The 18,570-nt window shown below is 42.1% G+C and overlaps 4 protein-coding genes and 1 pseudogene across 4 annotated transcripts in view; 2 read left to right on the top strand and 3 right to left on the bottom strand.

Annotated features, from left to right (window-relative positions):
* Positions 1-3,054, bottom strand: part of LOC108622556 (putative uncharacterized protein DDB_G0271606) — a 12,315-nt gene extending 9,261 nt beyond the window's left edge. The window contains exon 1 of the mRNA XM_026811596.1: positions 1,607-3,054. The gene's annotated coding sequence lies outside the window, so the exon portion shown is untranslated. The remainder of the gene's footprint in view (positions 1-1,606) is intronic.
* Positions 3,055-5,097: 2,043 nt separating this feature from the next.
* Positions 5,098-5,969, top strand: LOC108622571 (protein anon-73B1). Its single transcript, XM_018020515.2, has 2 exons — positions 5,098-5,530; positions 5,591-5,969. The coding sequence occupies exons 1-2, from the start codon at positions 5,360-5,362 to the stop codon at positions 5,687-5,689; spliced, it is 270 nt and encodes an 89-aa protein (XP_017876004.1). The 5' UTR covers positions 5,098-5,359; the 3' UTR covers positions 5,690-5,969.
* Positions 5,970-6,451: 482 nt separating this feature from the next.
* Positions 6,452-18,209, top strand: LOC108622585 (calcineurin-binding protein cabin-1). Its single transcript, XM_018020541.1, has 13 exons — positions 6,452-6,535; positions 6,893-8,394; positions 8,465-8,626; positions 8,699-8,884; positions 8,942-9,085; positions 9,150-9,330; positions 9,390-10,774; positions 10,856-11,222; positions 11,308-12,675; positions 14,105-14,268; positions 14,348-14,615; positions 14,768-14,920; positions 14,979-18,209. The coding sequence occupies exons 1-13, from the start codon at positions 6,452-6,454 to the stop codon at positions 16,677-16,679; spliced, it is 7,665 nt and encodes a 2,554-aa protein (XP_017876030.1). The 3' UTR covers positions 16,680-18,209.
* Positions 12,567-14,208, bottom strand: LOC108622586 (putative uridine nucleosidase 2). The gene is made up of 5 exons (XM_018020542.2): positions 14,121-14,208; positions 13,880-14,034; positions 13,571-13,766; positions 13,346-13,517; positions 12,567-13,285 (listed from the first exon to the last, which is right to left on the bottom strand). Exons 2-5 carry the CDS (start codon positions 13,948-13,950, stop codon positions 12,723-12,725), a joined length of 1,002 nt encoding a protein of 333 aa, XP_017876031.1. The 5' UTR covers positions 13,951-14,034; positions 14,121-14,208; the 3' UTR covers positions 12,567-12,722.
* Positions 17,643-18,366, bottom strand: LOC113464021 (regucalcin-like; annotated as a pseudogene).
* Between the last annotated feature and the right edge of the window lie 204 nt (positions 18,367-18,570).

Genomic DNA, 18,570 nt, shown 5'->3' with positions numbered 1-18,570 from the left:
ATTTTGAATATTTCCTTTTTTTATCTAATAAAAACGAAATTGGAAATCGAAAATTGTACGAGGAATGCGAAATGGGTGAGAGCGCAGGGCGAAGGATATAAACGGCACTCGGACGAAGAGGATGGTTGTTGCGCGAAGAACAAGCACTCCATTCCGCGAGAGTCTCGTGGCTCTCTTCGCTCGATCATGCATGCAAATGAATGGGAGCGTCGTCACGAGGCACGCGAGGCTGTGCTGGTGCGCGACCCGCAGAGAGTTTTGCAATCCCTTTTCGTACTTTCGCGTCGCGGCGGTCGATATGCAACGCCACCGGGAGAATCCGTTGCTACACACAGTGATCTCTCGATACGAGCACAAACCACGTATTTGTAAGCGTACGACGCCAAGTCGAGCGAAAAGCGCAGCGCGAGCGTGAGCCGAATCGAGAGATCACTGGTGGTAATTTGCTAAACCTATTGGGAGGCCTGCTCGCCAATAATCCCGGTGTTTAAGTTCAATGTACCCTCGGAATCGAAAAGAGGAATCCTTTCAAAGCGTATGTTCGATTCGCGACGCGGGGTAATGCTGTTTCTACGCGTTACGTGGGAGTGTTGGAGCCGAACGGGGGAACGAGAGACGAAGATTCAGCATTGTGCACCTCCGCTATTACAGCCAAGGTTACCGAGAATCGTGCATCTCCTTTTCTCTTTCCCTGTTGCTCTCCTCTTTCTTTCTAGAGAAGCGAGCCCGTCACGAACCGGACTAAATTTTATAGACTGCAGATCTCCAAACGACCAACGCTCTATTATTAAATTATCTCAAAATTCTTTCTCTCGTATCGATCGTTTCGCATATCTAACACGATTTTACGACTCGTTTTCTCGAGCACGCACGAGATAAACTTGACCGGAACAACCGTATCGCTTTAGCGATTACATTTAACGAAACGGAAGTCCATACAAGGTGACTTGAGTTTTCCGCGTATGAGAAAATGCATTAGCGAGACAAGATCTGAGAAAAAACTGCCAATAAAATTCATATCCATTTACAGTGATGATCTAATTGAAATTAAAATACGCGCGCAATTACGTACGCGGTCTGCTTTTAAATTGAACGCTACGTACACGTTTCTCTGTTTATCGCGTTACGCGTACCCATAGTAACCGCGGGCATTACCATTAATACGCTCTGATGTCATCCCGAAGAAATGCAATGCATCGGCGGTTCTTTGCGTCGTAAATCTTGCGAAATCTTGCGCGGCTCGATTTTCAAAACGGAATTAACCGCACACGCAGGTGCGCAGCCCGTTACGTGCTACGTTTGTTCTAACATCTGTTTCGAACGATGCTCGACCCGTGAATCGATTGACGCGTCAGCTTGCTGCTGCTCCTCCGGCGCAGCTACATATTTGCGGTGCTACGTAGATACTTTGCAGATACTCCGCATACTCGGAAGGAACAGCTCGGAGAGGCCATTAATTTGCAAAGTATACGTAGACAATAGGCGGTTGGTTCGGTTAACGACTGATCGATATCGCAGTACCCTAAACTGTTCCCCGGCGATGACACGGATTCGCCCCGTCATGCAAATACGTGCGATGCACCCACCAGCTCGCGAGCGTACGCACCGACGTCGTCCTATTGGACCTTCCTCGATGACGTCAGTAGAGCCGAACAATGGCAATGGTCACGGAGGAGAGGCGGAACCAGGCGAACCTGTGCAAATCCGGGTAACGTCGCTCTTTTTTCCATTAACGGGCGGAAAAACGAACAGTCGCGATGATACAAGCTACGTTGTACCAAACATTTCATGCATCTGTAGAAGAACGTGAACGATGGAATGTGTACAGAATACCGAGAACAATTGTTAAATTATAAAAGGAATTTTTCTACAAATATCCGCAGTGCCATGACCTAATTTATTTTAGATCTCTCTCCCTCTCTCTCATCCCTGAGAAGATAAAAAAGAGTACCGTTCTACTAATACGAGACCCACTAACGAGAATGCCCGAGGGAAAGGAACGTTTAACGTCATCTCGTTAGAGTGGTCCACTTTGGGTATTAGAGAGTAAAGATAGATACTCGGGTTTTCTTTAGATTCTGTTATGAATAAAGCGTGCATGTGTCGCGCGTGCTCGTCACCGCGCGCGAACTTCCCTTGCGGTCGATACGATTTCACCTCGTAGCCAGCGAATGCTACCACCAGAGGCATACTCCTCCGAATCTCGACCTCGACCGTTTAAACGTTCGCCTCATTCTCGTTACCGTCCAATTGACTCGACCGCCAATGAATCCTGTCGGATTTTTCATTCAAGTCCAAACGGATTTTACTGAAAAATAACTTTTACGTTGCAAATCATATAAAGTTACCAATCAAAATTGTATTTTCGTTTAAGAAACGTTTTTGTAACGTTTAGAATTATTTTGATCGATCGATAGCGGTAAGGAAATTGGTGGCGACGCCTTTGGTTACCGACAACCACCCACGAATATCTGCGCCCGTACCCCACTGCAAGTACCCCAGATTTGACTTTACAACGAGCCACTTCTACACGACGTACTGCAGAAGTGGCTTGATTCGACAAACGGGTAATGTTCAGCCCGTTTTAAGCGGATTCGTTTAATGATCAATATTTCCAATAATCGAGTGCCGATACTCCCACTACTTCAATTCTTAAGCATACGCTCTCGAAATGTAAAAAATTCTTCTTCTGAAGAGGACTACAAGACGTACGGTTTAATATTTAACGAGACGATGCGAATAGTTTAAGAACTGCATCGGGGAGAGATACCTATGGTCGAGGATCGACGAATTTCGGGTCCTTGGGATGCAAGCGAAGTAAGAGCGCGCAGAATTTAACGTGACAGGAAAGAGCGGCGAGTTTCGCGGAAGAGGGGTGGGTGTCGAGAGAAAATAGGAGAGACAAGAGTAGTAGGATTGGAAGGGATCACGAAAGGATCAAGAAAAAGGAGAACGAGAGGGGTCGATGAAAGTAAACGCGATAGAGGAGGCGAGGGGGACGAAAGATATGTACAAGAAGAAGAAGGGTATCTATAGCGTGTAACGCGCTCGCGCTCGCGCTTACAAGAGAGTAGGGGCCGAGAGGAGGAGGAGGAGAGAGAAAGAGAGAGAGAGAGCGGTAGCAATATGTCCGACCAAGAGACCAGCGCCGCCTAGCAGATTTTTCTATTCCCGCCGTGAATTAGTTCTCTTCAACGCAGCAACTTTCTTCGCTAGGTTAAAACGTAATAACAATCTTTACCTCGAAATTGTCCCTCGTCAATATTTAAGTCTTTTTAGGATCCTTAAAAATCGATGTCGTAACCATGTTGTTACAATTAAATATCGCAATGATCATCTACGAAGCGTCCTTCTTTATGATTCCTAAATTTCGTCAGAAAATTCCTTCGGTTTATGTCAAATTCAGTATCGTACGTCCACCTTCGTCGATTGACGCCTACATTAACAATTATTTCATAAAATTGTATATCCCATCACTCCGGCCTTAGAAACATGTAAACATCGCAAAAATCCTGTCGTTATTTACCTATTACCGTTCGCATTCTACAGTATATTTATAACACAGCTCTTGATCTTTTATTTGACACAATACGTATGCGTAATAAAATGATGAGAAAGTACACAACCACATCCTCGTGACACACGTCCCATTTGTTAATTAACGAGTAATGCTTGCAAGAAACTTGATTCTGAATAAAATCGAAAGTAACAGAAAACAGTAAAAAACATGAAGCAGCTGTATTCAGCGACTGTCGCTGGTTCCGACAATTGTTAACATAGAAGTTGGACATATGTTGGGGAGGAATGTTCACAGATCGAGGATTAACGTCGAAACGAGACGCGAGAGTTAAATAATCGCGTAAGTTTTATAAATTGAATAGTGTGTGTACGATGTGGTTGACCTGTACTCACTCACCATTTTACCAACCATTGTTACCACCATTCGGAAATGAAAATTGCAACTAACAGATATCGTTTAAAACACTCAATTCGTTGCATAAAAAGAGGAAACAATGAGGAAAATACAATCGAGAACGAACTCAAGGTTCGAAAACGAACGTTTCGTGAGGTCGAAATTTTTTTTTTTTGGTTAAGTGAAATACGCTTTCGAGACCGATAATGCGACGAATGTCAATGAAATTGGCACAAAAGTCGTCGATAACGAAAGTATTTAACATATTCGAAAAGAAATTGTGAAAAAAAACACGTAACGTAAGATAATTTGAACGTCACAACCAATTCACAATACGAACCGAATGGAACGTTGTATCCTTACACCGCGGAACGGTTTCACTGAATTCTTCTCACTCGTCACTGTAATCGTAATTTCCCGAACGTTTCGAGCGATACAACCCCATAAAAATCCATTGCTTACCTTAATATGACAGGAATACAGAAGCTCACTTTAAACTTGGATGTAAACACAAGCATTTTTTAATGGAATTGACACCAGGGCAGCTTAAATAATTAACGGAAAAACACTCTTTACATCGCGGACAACGTTATTTCACTATCCGAGATTTTATTACGTTATTAAATACCACAATAAATACGAGAATTCACGATCTCTTCGGAAAACATCCATCGAAAACTAAAGATGGCAGCCATTCTTCTGTACAAAACAAAGGTTCACATCCACGGACTCTCAAGCAATGAAGCCTCGAACCCAGATAACTTCCGGCGCTGCCGTCAACCCGCCCTTTTCGACTCCCCAAAGATGATCCAACAATTTTTCAATAAATACAAGACACAAATCATTCTCTAATTTTTATCACACTTCCGACATACGCAAAAGACGTCGTCGAATATTTGCTCGTGCGAATGGAGTACACATTCGTCGCATATACGAACGATTTCTCCTCTACCAGTTTCGAGAGAAATGAAACGAATATTTAACGTTCGTCTTCTTGGCACGATTGAAAAAGGAAATAAAAACGAGAAGGATCTCTTCGGAACGACCGTTTCTCGATAGATCCATTGACGTTCGATTGTTTCGTTCAATTCTCTTGAAATGTCATCCCGACAGCGCCGATATTCCGTTTGAAGTCGACTGACATTCAAATAATTTTCACCGCGTACGTCGACGAGAATGTTGGCAGTATTTGTCAAGCTTGCAGAGCACGAAAATTCCAGAATTTCTGTTACTTAGGTTATTGATTTCTGTATAAAGTATGTAACATATGTTTTGGAAAAATAAAAATGTAATCTGCGTGACATCTCAACGAGTGGAACCTTTGACAATTCATACACGTCGTGTCTATTAAATACGATTGAAACAGTTATGGGAAGAACAAACTAAGCTTCCGTTCGCCGGCATTTCGTTCCTTTCCATCGGAATCATACTCTTTGACATTTAGAAATGGCAGAAACTGAGGCACAATTAAAACGACTTTTACTCCCAGCAGAGGAAACCGTATTCGAGCAATTGTTAAGATTCGGCTTGTACATCGGTGCAATTTTTCAAGTCGTATGCTTATTGGCGATAGTAGTTTATCAAGCCGGCCCTTCCGATGGTATAGCTGCTTTAAAGGTACTCAATTTTTAGTTCATTTAATTATTTAACAAGTGCTAAGCGACGAATTGATTCCAGGACGATGCGAGTGATGTAGACTGTTCAGAAAACAGTCCTCAGGTTACCCCTCGGAGACCACATAGGCCGAGGAAACAGGAGAAAAAGAAAAGACGTTGAACTTCAATAAAAATGTATCATCCTCATATTAATTTATGTTTTATAATGTTCACATGATCCAAAGACTGCTTTTAAATAGTATTATTCATGTATTTCTTAAGATGTTTTAAGCTCGATGTAAACACGTTTTTAAAGTGTTGAAATAATGTTTAATGTACAATGTAAGAAATATTTATGAAATATGTATCTTGTAATAAATATAAAATCATCTTATAATTCAGCATTGTATGAAGGCAAATCCTTTGAGGAAAGAACTGTAAAATATACTCATATAGTGTTATCGTTTTGATATCAGTTCATCCAGCGGTTACGATTTTACTTTTAGTCCGTTTTTTTTGTAAAGGCTACGATTAATCGAGAGATTAAATTATTTTCAACATTGCAATAGGCGAAATTTTCATACAATAGGTAATTATCTTATTATTTTCTTTACCTCTTAAATTACGTAGCTTTCTTTTCGTACTTTTCCTTTATTAATAGAAATCTTGAAAATAGAACAGTGTTTGAATAAACACTTTTACTGCGCGTATATATATAGCAGAAATGCAATAGTGCATATGTGTATACACATTATGTATGCACGTACTGTTGCATTGTGTATCTATGTATACTCTCTGTGCATACGTGTTTGATAGCGTGCCAAATACACTGTGGTGGTGCCAGTCAGTAGCGTGCAGAAGCGTGGCGGTAGTAGAAAAAAAAACCGGTGAATTTTGTTGATGTTTCATATGTAATTCCGAATTTTCCACGAGGATCTGGAAAATGATGAAGATATCAGCGTTAAACGAAGAATCGAGCGAAGAAAGCGAGGAGGAGGATGTACCAACGATCACAAAAGAGGCTCAAGTACGTGACAACATTATCGAGCTTTAATTTTTAAAAAACTTAACCTGAACACGTGTTATTCACAAAAATCTGGCTTATTTTACGTAATTTAACGCGAGAAAGTTTATTACAAGAGTTATTACACGAATGTCTATGCATTTACGATAATCCCTTACGATTTAATTTAACCGATCATTCTCTATTTAGAATAATTTCGACAGATACATTTTTTTTACAGCAAATAAATATGTTAATTGGAGTATTATGTATAATACGTGTAAATTGTATATAGTTCTTTTCGATTTTCCAAAGGAATCAGAATTTATGATTGACATATGTTTAATTGGAATGTTAAAAACATTGGTGTCTTTGTTTCAGGAACAGTTAGCTCTTACTGAATATAACAGAGCTCTAGAATTATTGAAAGTGAACAAACAGGAGGATGCACTGAATATTTTTAAAGATCTCCTGGAAACTGAATTATTAGACGAAGTTGAGAAGCCCGAAGTACCAGATGGACGGTCGAGGCCGATGTTGTCGTTGAAATATTCTTGCTTCAAGAACATTGGTGCTATACAGGCAACTTTCAGAAATTATGACGAAGCTATTGAGAATTATTGGGAGGCTGCAAATCTAGACGATACTGATGTATCTCTATGGTACAGGATAGGCAGCTTGGCCATGAAAATCTGTAATCTGGAATTAGCATGCTCGGCCTTCAAGCAAGGTTTAAAATGCAACGCGAACCACTGGCCGTGTTTGGACAACATGATAACTGCCTTATTCGCGGTTCCTGATTATATGAATTGTCTTTTATACATTTCTATAGCGTTAGAACGCGATCCTTATTATGTGAAAGGCTTAGCATTCCGAGATAAGATACTTAAGGACATTCCAAGCCTCGAGGATTGCTACAAATTGTATAATAGGGACTGGCATTTAGATCCTCCTTTGTACACGGAGTATGACCCGGCCATTGGAGATAAATTAATAGCAGAAGCTGAAGCTGTTGCCAAGAAGTGGATGAAAACTTGCAAAAAAGAATTCTGTTCTAAGCCATTATCAGGTTTAGCATTGAGGAGACCTATAAAAAGTTTCACCTGGTTAGATTTGGGAGAATGTTTGTTGGATATGAACAAATACCTTGCGGAGAATAATTTAAATTTTGTCAGTAGAATTAATTTATCGGTTCAGATTCCCGAAGAAACGCAAAAGATGAATACCGATGAGGATATAAGAGAGAACAATAATACTATTACTGAGCAAGAAGCATCGCAAGGTGCTGTAACGAAGGAAAATGGCAATGAAGAACCACCGAAGATGGAGATAGAAGAAGCAAATTTTCCTTTCGAAACGTCGAACGACAATCGACCGCTCGCCGGTGATTCTCCGATGGAGATCGATATGGAAGATGATAAAAAATCAAACTCCTCTGATATTCAAATAATAGAGGATGAGGATCCTTTAAGAATGTCAGACACGGATGCTGCAGAGGAACAGAACCAAGTTAAGAACGATTTGGACGATCAAAATAATTTTGAACTGGATGAGAACGGTGATAAAATGATAGATGATGTTGGGAACGAAGCGCAGAATGATAACGCTAGCGATAAGGACAGTAATAAATCCAACGATGAAAAGGATTCGAAGAAGGGAGATAAAACGAATGAAAAGGGGAATGAGAAAGCTGAAGGGAAAGAAGAAGTTCAGAAGGTGAAGAAGAGGAGGAGAAGCGCTCTGTGCTTTCTGCAAGAATGGGCTTGGAGTTGTAACAGCATGAGGCGTTCAGCGAGAGTGAGGAGTTCGAATAGGAGAGAAGCTGAACGAGATGATGTTCAATTAGAGGAGACTCTCAGACGGATATTTCCCAGCACGTTGTTGTACGCATTTTAAATTATAAAAAATGTACGGTCTAATTGTAAGCGACAGTATTGAGAAGTTGTATTCTAGGCCAGACACGGTAAAATTAACTAAGGACGACCATTCAAAAACTATGGACGATTCTATGGACACAATGGATTTGTATCAACTTTTTGCTAATCAGGAGAACAATAGTAACACGATGGAAATGAAGAGTCCTGAAAGTTCGAAGTCGCCGAGTCCCGTTACGAGGTAATTATTTATCCGACGTAATTAAAACATTACCATTAACGTAATTAAAGCATTAGCAATGTCTCGTTCCAGTCGGCAACAATACTTTGGTACAGAATCCGAGGCGGCTGATGTGAACATGTTTATTAACGAGCATAGTGGTAGAAGTAATTTAATGATAATTATAACGAGGTATACAGAATTCTTATCTAATAAATGGAGGCAAGAGTGGCCGGAAGGATTGCCGGACGTATATTTGCAAGCGTACACATTTATGAGGTAGAATATAAATACAAATGTATATTTTTTGGAAGCCAGCGTAATTCTTTTCAACAGGGAACATATTCCGCGTCCATCGCCGTTCGGTGACGACCTAACCGAGGACGATTTCAAATTAGACGCTGAAATGACACTGTTGTTCGGTGAAGTTCATACAGATAGATGGTTAACTAACAAACCGGATATCGCATCGTCTTCCACGTATGTTGCCTATTATTTCTTTTTGATTTCAAATATTATCCACTGAATTAAGCAATTATTTTAGATTAGACAAACTCGGCACAGGAATGTCATCCGAGGAATTAGGGCATATCATTTTTACTAGCGTCAGAGAAGACATCTCGAAGGATGAAAATATCGTCGTACTCCTGAGGGTCTTGTGGCTAAAAGCCAACATCTTTTTATGTCAAGGAGACATAGACATCGTTATCTCAAATTTAGAATTTGTAAGTGAGCTTCAATGCGTTTTTCTCTGACTCGTCTCCTTTCTATTAAACGTTTACAGTTATTGAAACACATGAGGGAATTAGAGAAACAGAATCAGAGTATTTATTTAAAACTACCTAATTGCAAGCATAATTCGCAAATCAGTATTAAGATCGTGGAGAAGAAACTGAAATCTATTCAAAGGGGACAAAAACTGGGAGAGATACAAAACTTGCACTGCGAGAAAAAATACGCCGAGCTGGCTTACATACTGCAGGACACGTTCAAGTTTGCGAAGCATGGAAACAAACATTTGACGGTGAAGGATAATATCGTGGACAGGGTACGGCAATTGTCCATGTTGTTAGACAGCTTGTGGCAGCTTGAACAGTACGAGGAATGTTACGTATGGGCGGAAGCTTGCCTGAACGAGTCTTGGCAGAATTACTTGAACGCTACCGACGAAGCCGAACAAAAGAAATGGACCAGTTCCGTTCTAATGGCACTCGAGAAATTAGAAATGTGCACGATCGAAGTCAGCACTTTCGTCGTGAAGTATTTACCGGACGCGCGCCTCTCGAGATTGGTACAAAACTTGGTTCACATCGTTTGCCATCAGTTAGACGTGTCGGAGACCACCATAGAAATGCCATTGGAGACCGTTCTACCGTGGATCCTGTTGCATTACATCTTACAGTACAAAGAGGACAAAGAGAGAGCCAAGACTGGATCGTCGTACAAGAACAAACACAGCTCAAATTGTTCCGAGTCGGAAGACGAGGACGAAGGTCTTCCAGCGTCCATCATGATTCTGTTCATCGCCCACGAATTCATGGGGAAGCACTCGTGGTGCTGTTACAACGAAGCGAAACTTCTGTTCTTCACTTTGAATCTGGTCATCCCTAAACTGGAGTCGCCTCAGTTTTGTAATATCAAGAGCAAGGTCTCAAAATATTTGGAACAAATATTTTTCTGCCTCTATGGATTTTATAATAAAGTGAACAAACTGCGGCCGAAGTACATAGAGGAGCACGGCGTGCACGCGATGGAAGTGACTTGGGAAGGAGCGCAGCTGCTCTTCGATTTCTATAAGCCGAAACAAATACCGGAGTATAATTCGCCTAAGACGTTGACGATTAGCGCGGACACCGAAGCTCTGTTTAAACGTATAATGAAGTTGATACCGCCGGAGAGCGATCCGAACGGAGTGATCGACGAGATGATGTCGTACATAATGGGCGAACGAGAGACCATGCCCACGGTCAAGAAGCACCTGCCACATTCCATGTCCACTATTTATTACCTGCTGGCAGATTTCTATTTCAAGAATTGCAAGTGGAACGCGGCGGTTCGATATTATTTACTGGATCTGTGCTTCCATCCAAGTAGATACAGTTCCTGGACTGGACTGGCGTTATCATCTGGCACTATAATTGAAGTTTGGTTGAACAAATACAAACCAGTGTAAGAATCTATAAAATCTCTCTTTTCTCTGTTTTCTTTCTCATTCAGAGGTACGAACTTATTTATTTATTCTGTGTTTAGAAACGAGGATAAGCTATTGGCGAAGGCGAAGTTGACTCAGTCCAGTTACCAACACGCCGTGGAACTGGATTCGTGTAATCACGTGATTTGGACAGAGTACGGAGCGTTCGCGTACATCGTTCATTCGTTTTGCTCGCGCTTATTGAAACAGGAGACGGACACGTTGAGCATGGAACGATTCGAGGTGTTGGAAACTCGAAAAGAGGAGATGCTGGAGCTCGCGAGTCAGTGTTTTCAATCTTGCGCTCGTTTGTTCATCGACGGTCCCACGCCGCACGACGAAAGGTGGCTGTATCAGTATATGCTGGGGAAAGTGGCTGAGAAGAAGAATCAAGATCCTCCTATATATTTAGAGCACTACGCGAAGGTATTGCGAATTTTTGCAGACTATAATTTCAATGAAAAAAATAAAATTTAGTTAGATCTCTCTTATCCAATTCATTTGATTGCAGGCCAGCGAGTTGTTGTATCACAACAATGCGCAGTATCCGCGTAGGATAAGTCACAAGTCTCCGCAGCAGCTTTCCGTCGAGGCACTGGAAGTGCATTATCGGATTCACGCGAGCATATTGAAGTATCTCGAGCAGCACGAGGGGAAGCCTCTGAAGAAATCATTAGGACAAGTGTTCCAGTTTCACCTCGAACAGTGCGCCAAAGGACCATTGGTGAAGTTCATGTCGAAAATGAACGAGAAGAGCGAAGGCGTGACTGTTAACAAGGCTACCGGTAGGGATACCGGAATTGAAGGAAATATGGCGGCTGCCGCCGTTACCCAGCGTTCGAACAGTATCGAGGAGATCGAAATCATAGACAAGATGAACAACAAGGGAACCGTGATTCAGCCAGGAAAAATCGACTCGCGTAAGAGATCCTTCGCAGAGGGGACTCAGGACAGTGTAAAGAAGATCAAACTAGGTAACGTATCTCATTTGCAATTGATGCAGGACGTGGTAGCTTTAATAGACGATGTGATCACGAAAGTTTGCGACATGGTCTCGCTAAAAGAGAAGACCGAGGATATTTTAGTGTTGTCTAGTGACGAGAGCAACGAGTCGCAGAGAAAGAAGAAGAAAAAGGAAGTCGAGAGAACGCAGCCACCTTCGAAGGTGGACGACGATAAGAAAAGTTCTCTGAAAATCGCGTTCGAGGGCGATAGAAAAACGGAGAACGTGATGGAACTGATGGACGCGCTTATGAAACAAGCGATGGAAATCAGTGAAGGTGCACGGCAGTCGTCGCCCGAGGACGAAGACACGAGGAAGTTCGAGGGCAAGTGGTTGCAGAACGAAGATCTGCAAATAAGCAATAAGGAGACGAAGATCGTGGAGAAGAAGAAGCTCGCTGGCTCTGGAAAGGAAGAGGTGACTTTGAGCAGAAGAGGCTCCCAAGAGAGTACGACGACTACTCAGACGACCACCACGACTACGAACAACTCCAGCTCCAGCAGTAGCGACGAATCGAGCAGCAGTGACGACAGTTCGGACAGCGACAGTTCCAGCGACACTGCCGAGAGCGACACTGCCGAGAGCGAGAGTGAAAAAAAGAAGGAGGATTTTGTTCAAAAGGAGGAGAACATGACCGAGGAGGAAGTCGCCGCTTTGATAGCGTACTGTTTAGCCGGTCTAGAACAATGCGTCTTAAGATTCTCGGAGCACTACAAGTCGTTCTACAGGCTGGCTCATTTCTTCTTCAATAACAAAACTGCCAAGAATATAGAGAAGTGCAGGAATCTTTTATTGGAGAATTACAATTGTCAGTTTTATCGAACCGAGAGTTTCCGAGGACTGTTTGCTGACAGGAAAAGTACCAATTTCTTCAATGTAAGTAATCGTTTTATAATATACTCCTTACGTTCTAGAATTTGAACTTAAGAAAATTTTTCTAGCACCAATTGTTGGAAAGCGGTCACATTGAACGACTGTACTATCCTCGCGTTCTTTGGTCTGTCGGTTAGACCGTTGTAATCCACGAGTACCGAACCCCTTGCAATTCCGTCGGTCACAGGAAGCACGTTCGCTAGTACAGATTTCGTTATCAGTTCCGGCCAGAGAACTGTTGCAATAGCCATTGTATCTGAACTGCTCCACCAGTCGCACTTGTCCAAACTTATTCGTTCCGCTTTATTTATAAAATCCACGATAGTTGAATTTATCTTCCCCAATACATTCGTCCTCCAATCTTGCGGTACTCGATAATCTTCGCACACTTCCCAAGGGACCAAGACGCACGACGTGGTTCTGTTCAGTATCATATAATTGCTCTCAGGATCTTGCTGGAAATTGAACTCCACGTTGGGTGCAATGTTTCCGATCCCAGCAACGCTACTTCCTAATATCGTGTGGTTCTTCAAATACTTCAGAAATGAAGGTTCCAACGCGATTGCCGTGGCGATGTTTGTAGATGGACCGAGACTCACCAGTGTTATTTCACCTGCGAACAATAACAATTACATTAGAACGTGTTTATACACTTTTCTAATCTGATAACAACCTGGATATCGTTTCGCAAATTCGATGAGCGCTTCAGCCGCGTGTTTACTTTCGTCTACCTTGGCGATGATTTCCTGGGTGAATTCGAAATCCCCCAGACCATCGGAACCGAAGTAATTGTTAGACCTGTACTCATTCATGAACGATCTCTCCGCTCCTTTGTACACGGGTATCTATAAAATGAGGCAATGTAATGTTTGAATCTAAACGAGGGCAGAATATTTACGTCGCTTCTGTTGGCCACTGTCAATATCTTCAAGACGTTGTTAACTACGTTCTCCACATCCGTATTTCCATAACTGCAAGTAATCGCTATAACTTCGTGTCCGGTTGCCTCAGACTTGAGAGCTAGCAGTATGGCTACCGCGTCATCCGATCCGGCATCTGTGTCTATTATTATCTTATCCAAGCCATCGACCGACCTTGTAAAAGTTTCAACAGCGATTACTTTTATAATGAAATATATACTGTACCAAAAAAGCAGAATTATTTTCGAATAACACTTCTTACACTTTGCGAGAATCAAAAATTTTACCTAATACCGCACAGTATCGCGCCCAAAAATATAGCAGCAATTCGCTTAGGGTAATAAACTTTCGTTCTCATTGTTGATGAAATAATATTACTTGTGTGTGTACTTGGTTACGTATGTCGATCACTCACAGAATCTCTGAATCACTGTCGCTCGTGCTATTCAATACGTTAACGATTTAATCATTTCTTATCATAGAATTGAGATAATTGGCTCTTATCGTTTCAGGGTGTTTGGCACATACCGAACAGAGAAGTGGATAGGCCGGGAAGTTTTGCTTTTCATATGTCTCGATGCGTCACTCTGTTGATGCAAGTGCTCAAGGAAACGAACGACGGTCGAATGTTAATGCAACTGAGCGTTCAACTAGGAAAAACTCCTGAAGAGGACAAGTATGATTTAGATAAAGAAATCCCTCTTTCTACGTGTTTACGACAATCAATTATTCAAATTATATGATTCTCTTTTTAGACAATATTTGCGAGATGCGGAGAGAGAGCAGTTATCTCGTCAAGCGCTTACTCTCTGCTTGCAATCCCTTAGAACAAAGGTGCAATTAATGGGAACTGGTACTTCCGAAGTTCCTTCGAACAAAAACCCAGACGAGAGAACGCAGGTACTTCTCGACACATACTGGGTGTACCAGAAAGCTTTAAAAAGTTTTCAAGGCAAGGAACAGACCATACAAACCCTCGCTTCGTTGCTGGTCGACACGTACAAGACGTATGTGGGTAATAAAGTAAGTCTACAACCAGGAATGCCAGAAAAACGCATCCCATACGAAATCCCTGTAGAGGATTCCCTCTCTCTCACTTCCACTATATGGTTATCCCTACTACGGTCGTAAGATATCAAGTTCGATTATTGAAATCTATCATTCGTTTTTGACAGAATTTGGAAGGAAACGTTTTGGACATTGCCACGAAGTATTGTCACGAGTACAACTACAACCGGAAAGTTTTGAACAAATTACTCTCCAGTCTGGATAAACCTGCCGCGGACAATGTGCAACCACAGCCTCAGCCTACATCTCCCACTCCCACGGTACGTTCTGCAATTATATTCCCTTATCTTTATCGTACTAATACGAATTTAATCTTAGGTGATCGCGTCTCAGCCACAAGCCAGTTCTTCGTCACCGCAATTCTCGCAAATTCGGAAACCGTACAAGACTTTGACGTCGACCGGACGACCGAGAGGACGACCGCCGAACGTGAACAAGTATCTTCAAGCTTTACAACAGAACAGTAACACGATGAATCAATTCAACGCGAAAGCTAATTTCGCAAATTACATGGGCGTGGCGAACAATCGTTCCCTAATGAATCCCTACTTCATGCATCCTTTAGTGGACCCGAATTTATTGTCCGCTTTATTGACCAGCGGTTTAGGCGGAAGTATGATGGATCCCTTGTCAGCCATGAATTACTTGAATCAGATGGGAAATTATCAGGACATTATTAGACAGTATCAAAATAATCTTTCGTCGCTGTCGAGTCTAGCCGGTGGTTTGAGCGGCACGGTCGGTGGCAGTGCGCCTAATATCAGCAACGTACCTACAATGAGCACTTCTACGTCGAACATGAACGCTGCTCCAAGCATGAGCAACTTAGGTGCTAATCTAAACAATCTAACTGTTCAACAATTGTTAAGCTTGAGCAGCTCGACGGCGTCTACTGCGCGCACCGCACCTATGTATCAGCAGACTACCGCGACGAAGACGTCTACCACCGCGTCTATCACCAAAGACATGCCCAACATATCGATAACTCCGGTGAACACAACGGCGGCACCGCCTAAAAGCAAACCGGCGAAGCAGAGCCCGCCGAACGACTCACTGGCGATTCAACTCCCGAAATCACTGCAGATTTCCCAAGCGTCAAAGCCTCACCTGCAACCACCGAGTACACAAATCTCTCTGTTGAAGCCGTCCGTCGTCAGCCACACTCATGCTAAAGTAGCCAGCCCGCCGAAGCAGATAAGCGCGCCGCAAATTCGCGTCTCGAAGTCGTTGACCGAACCGCAGCCCGCGCATAATCCAAATTTATCTCACTCGCCTTTGAAGAACCCGGCGACTAATCCGGTCACGGTTCCTCAAGCAGCTCACGCAGCGATGAACCCGTCGATGGGCATGAAGCAGTCGTTACCTATGAACGTACCCGCTTCTCATTCTGGAACGTCGTTGCAGCACAAGCTGTTATCAAAGAAGAATTCGCAGAGGCTACCGTACACGCAGAGCGTACAGAATCCTATGAGGAAACCGAAGGTCGCTAAGCAAACGATGCCCACGTTGCCCTACTCGAATTTGTTGAATCCTTCGATGCCCGTGAACCCGTCGATGCCTCAGCCGCCTTACGTGCCACCGGAGCTCAGCGGAATCTCCGTGAGTCCTGTAAATCCACAGACCGGGCTGAAAGGTCCGAGTACAAAATATCCTGCTTACAAGAAAACTTCTTCGACAAAAACGAAACCGACCATGGACGTACCCGGCTCTTTACCCAGTTCGTACTCCCAATCGAATTCGGAGGCTTTCTCAATGCTCTCTCATCTGAAACAACATTCGCATTTAGAAATTATACCACAGCAAAAGGCGCAGCAAATGAAGCCGACTATAGATTACGCGAAGACGTTGTCATCGGGCGTGAGTGTCGTTCCGCAGAAGATGACCGAGTCTTTGAGGCCGTCAAGCACGGAATGCAAGCCTGTGTACGATTTGCCTAGAGCGAAGTCGAGCAGCGTCGTCGGGAAAAAGAACGAGAAATCCATGCACGACAGTGTCGAGATTATAACGTTAGACGATTGAGTTACGAGGACGATATTTGTGTCTCAGTCAATTCTTGTTAATTCCTTTGTTTGATTTTTATTAATCGTGACGCGTAAACGACAAGATCGCAAATAATATTTTATATTTTCTAACGTCCTCGCAGCGGTACAGTTTCGTTTCCATCCAAAACGACTGATATAAATCACGCTAGCCTTTTCACTTTCGTGCCTAAGGGAATCATTCTAATACGAATCGGATTAATTGTCGCAAAAAGACAATAATAACCGAAGTATTCTAAAATTCTAAAGTGTTTGAAATAATCGCGGGGCGGGATTCTTAAAGCGCGCTCGTGCATCCAAGAGACTGTACCTAAATGGGAAGAGAGAGAGAGTGAGTGAGAGAGAGAGAGTGTGAGAGAGAGTGAATTAACGATAACAGCTTTTCACAAGTTAGTCACCCCTCAGGATGATAATTATTATTTCACAATAATTCCAAGGGAAGCGTTTCCTCTTATTGATGAAATATATATTATTTTTCTACTATGTACATTCAGTAACTTTTTCCTTTGTATGTAAAAAAAGATATAAAAATTGTATGCGTCCGTATGTATGAGTGTGCGGGTGTGTTATATGTGATTTAGGTATTAGCGAAGCGTGTACATTTTCTAACAGATAATTTATAAAGTCTTTTTCATTGAAAGGGAGGCATACATGTATAAATATACACGAAAAGACACGATGTAAGGACCTAATTTTATTTATTTATATCGTTACAAATGCAATTTTCTAATTTGCACATTTTCACAAATTCATACATACATATGTACATATTCGCTTCATCCGCGGGCAAACTACGTTAATTCGTCCGGTAGTTTGCACGAATTGGCAGGAGAATCGCGGACGCCTAAATCTTTTACAGCGAAAGCCAGCGTGCGGCTGTTCCTTTAACTCGTCCTCCGTTAATCTTACATTTGTGGATGTTACGTACAAAACTTCCAAGTTCGGTCCACCGAAGGCAACGCTTGTCGTGTCCTTAGCTCCGTTTATCTTAACATACCGCAACAGCTCGCTTGTTTTCGGATTTATTTGCAACACCTACACGCACATACATATATTCATCGCTAACAATTACAATAATTTTGTAACAATTAATTAATAATCGGACTGCAGATTTTATGCATTTGTATAGCTGTACAGAAAATGTTAGATAGTACTGTGCAATTTATAAAATAATGTATAACGCACGTTATTATCTTCAAATGATTTTGCATATAAATCTGCAGTCTAGTAATAACACTTACTCCGCCTCCATTGTCACCCACAGATTCCCATCTGTGTTTACAGTCATACCGTCTGGAAATCCGGGAACATTATTTTCTCGAAGATCAAATACGATTCTTTTGTTAGCTATTAGAAAAAATTAATTCATTGTACATAAAATTGTATCCATTCTATCACACTTCATCGCATTGTATATTTCTTACATATAGCTCCCGCCTGAGCATTGTAATTAAACGCCACGACCTGATAGGTGATTGAGTCGATATAATAAAGTGTATCGTTGTCAGAATTCCAGGCTATATAGTTACAGAAGTCACATATTCCTTTAACGTGAGATCAGCGTTGATGCTGTAAAGAGATCCCACGTTAAGTAGGAATCCTCCATCCTTGAGAGAACACATTGTTCCTAATCGAGATAGGATACTTAGTAAGACTGTCCATATAAGTTAAGCAATTTTCATGTATTGCGGATTTTTATGCAACATGAATTCGTCATGCCAATGTACAATCTATGCATACATTTGATATCTTCAACCTACCGCACCATAGTCTTCCAGATTGTTCCAGACGCGTCTGCTCTCACGTCGTTCAATCTGATCTTGGTTTTCTCACTGTCTGCAGTGACCAGCGTCTGAGATATGCAATTGCTA

The sequence above is a fragment of the Ceratina calcarata genome, unplaced genomic scaffold (genome assembly GCF_001652005.2).
Source record: "Ceratina calcarata isolate Rehan_Ccalc_2016 unplaced genomic scaffold, ASM165200v1 scaffold229.2, whole genome shotgun sequence".
Classification (NCBI taxonomy): Eukaryota; Metazoa; Arthropoda; class Insecta; order Hymenoptera; family Apidae; genus Ceratina; species Ceratina calcarata.
The sequence above is the reverse complement of the archived record's forward strand: the minus strand, read 5'-3'. Positions and strand labels throughout refer to the sequence as shown.

What these genes read in the sequence shown, in the direction of transcription:
- LOC108622571 (XM_018020515.2), top strand. Translation starts at nt 5,360, where the DNA reads ATGGCAGAAACTGAGGCACAATTAAAACGACTTTTACTCCCAGCAGAG. An exon ending in ATGGTATAGCTGCTTTAAAG is followed by an intron (nt 5,531 to 5,590) that starts GTACTCAATTTT and finishes AATTGATTCCAG; the next exon opens with GACGATGCGAGTGATGTAGA.
- LOC108622585 (XM_018020541.1), top strand. Translation starts at nt 6,452, where the DNA reads ATGATGAAGATATCAGCGTTAAACGAAGAATCGAGCGAAGAAAGCGAG. An exon ending in CAAGCGTACACATTTATGAG is followed by an intron (nt 8,885 to 8,941) that starts GTAGAATATAAA and finishes TCTTTTCAACAG; the next exon opens with GGAACATATTCCGCGTCCAT. An exon ending in AGACGTATGTGGGTAATAAA is followed by an intron (nt 14,616 to 14,767) that starts GTAAGTCTACAA and finishes CGTTTTTGACAG; the next exon opens with AATTTGGAAGGAAACGTTTT.
- LOC108622586 (XM_018020542.2), bottom strand. Translation starts at nt 13,950, where the DNA reads ATGAGAACGAAAGTTTATTACCCTAAGCGAATTGCTGCTATATTTTTG. An exon ending in GCGATACTGTGCGGTATTAG is followed by an intron (nt 13,767 to 13,879) that starts GTAAAATTTTTG and finishes AACTTTTACAAG; the next exon opens with GTCGGTCGATGGCTTGGATA. An exon ending in ATTTGCGAAACGATATCCAG is followed by an intron (nt 13,286 to 13,345) that starts GTTGTTATCAGA and finishes TATTGTTCGCAG; the next exon opens with GTGAAATAACACTGGTGAGT.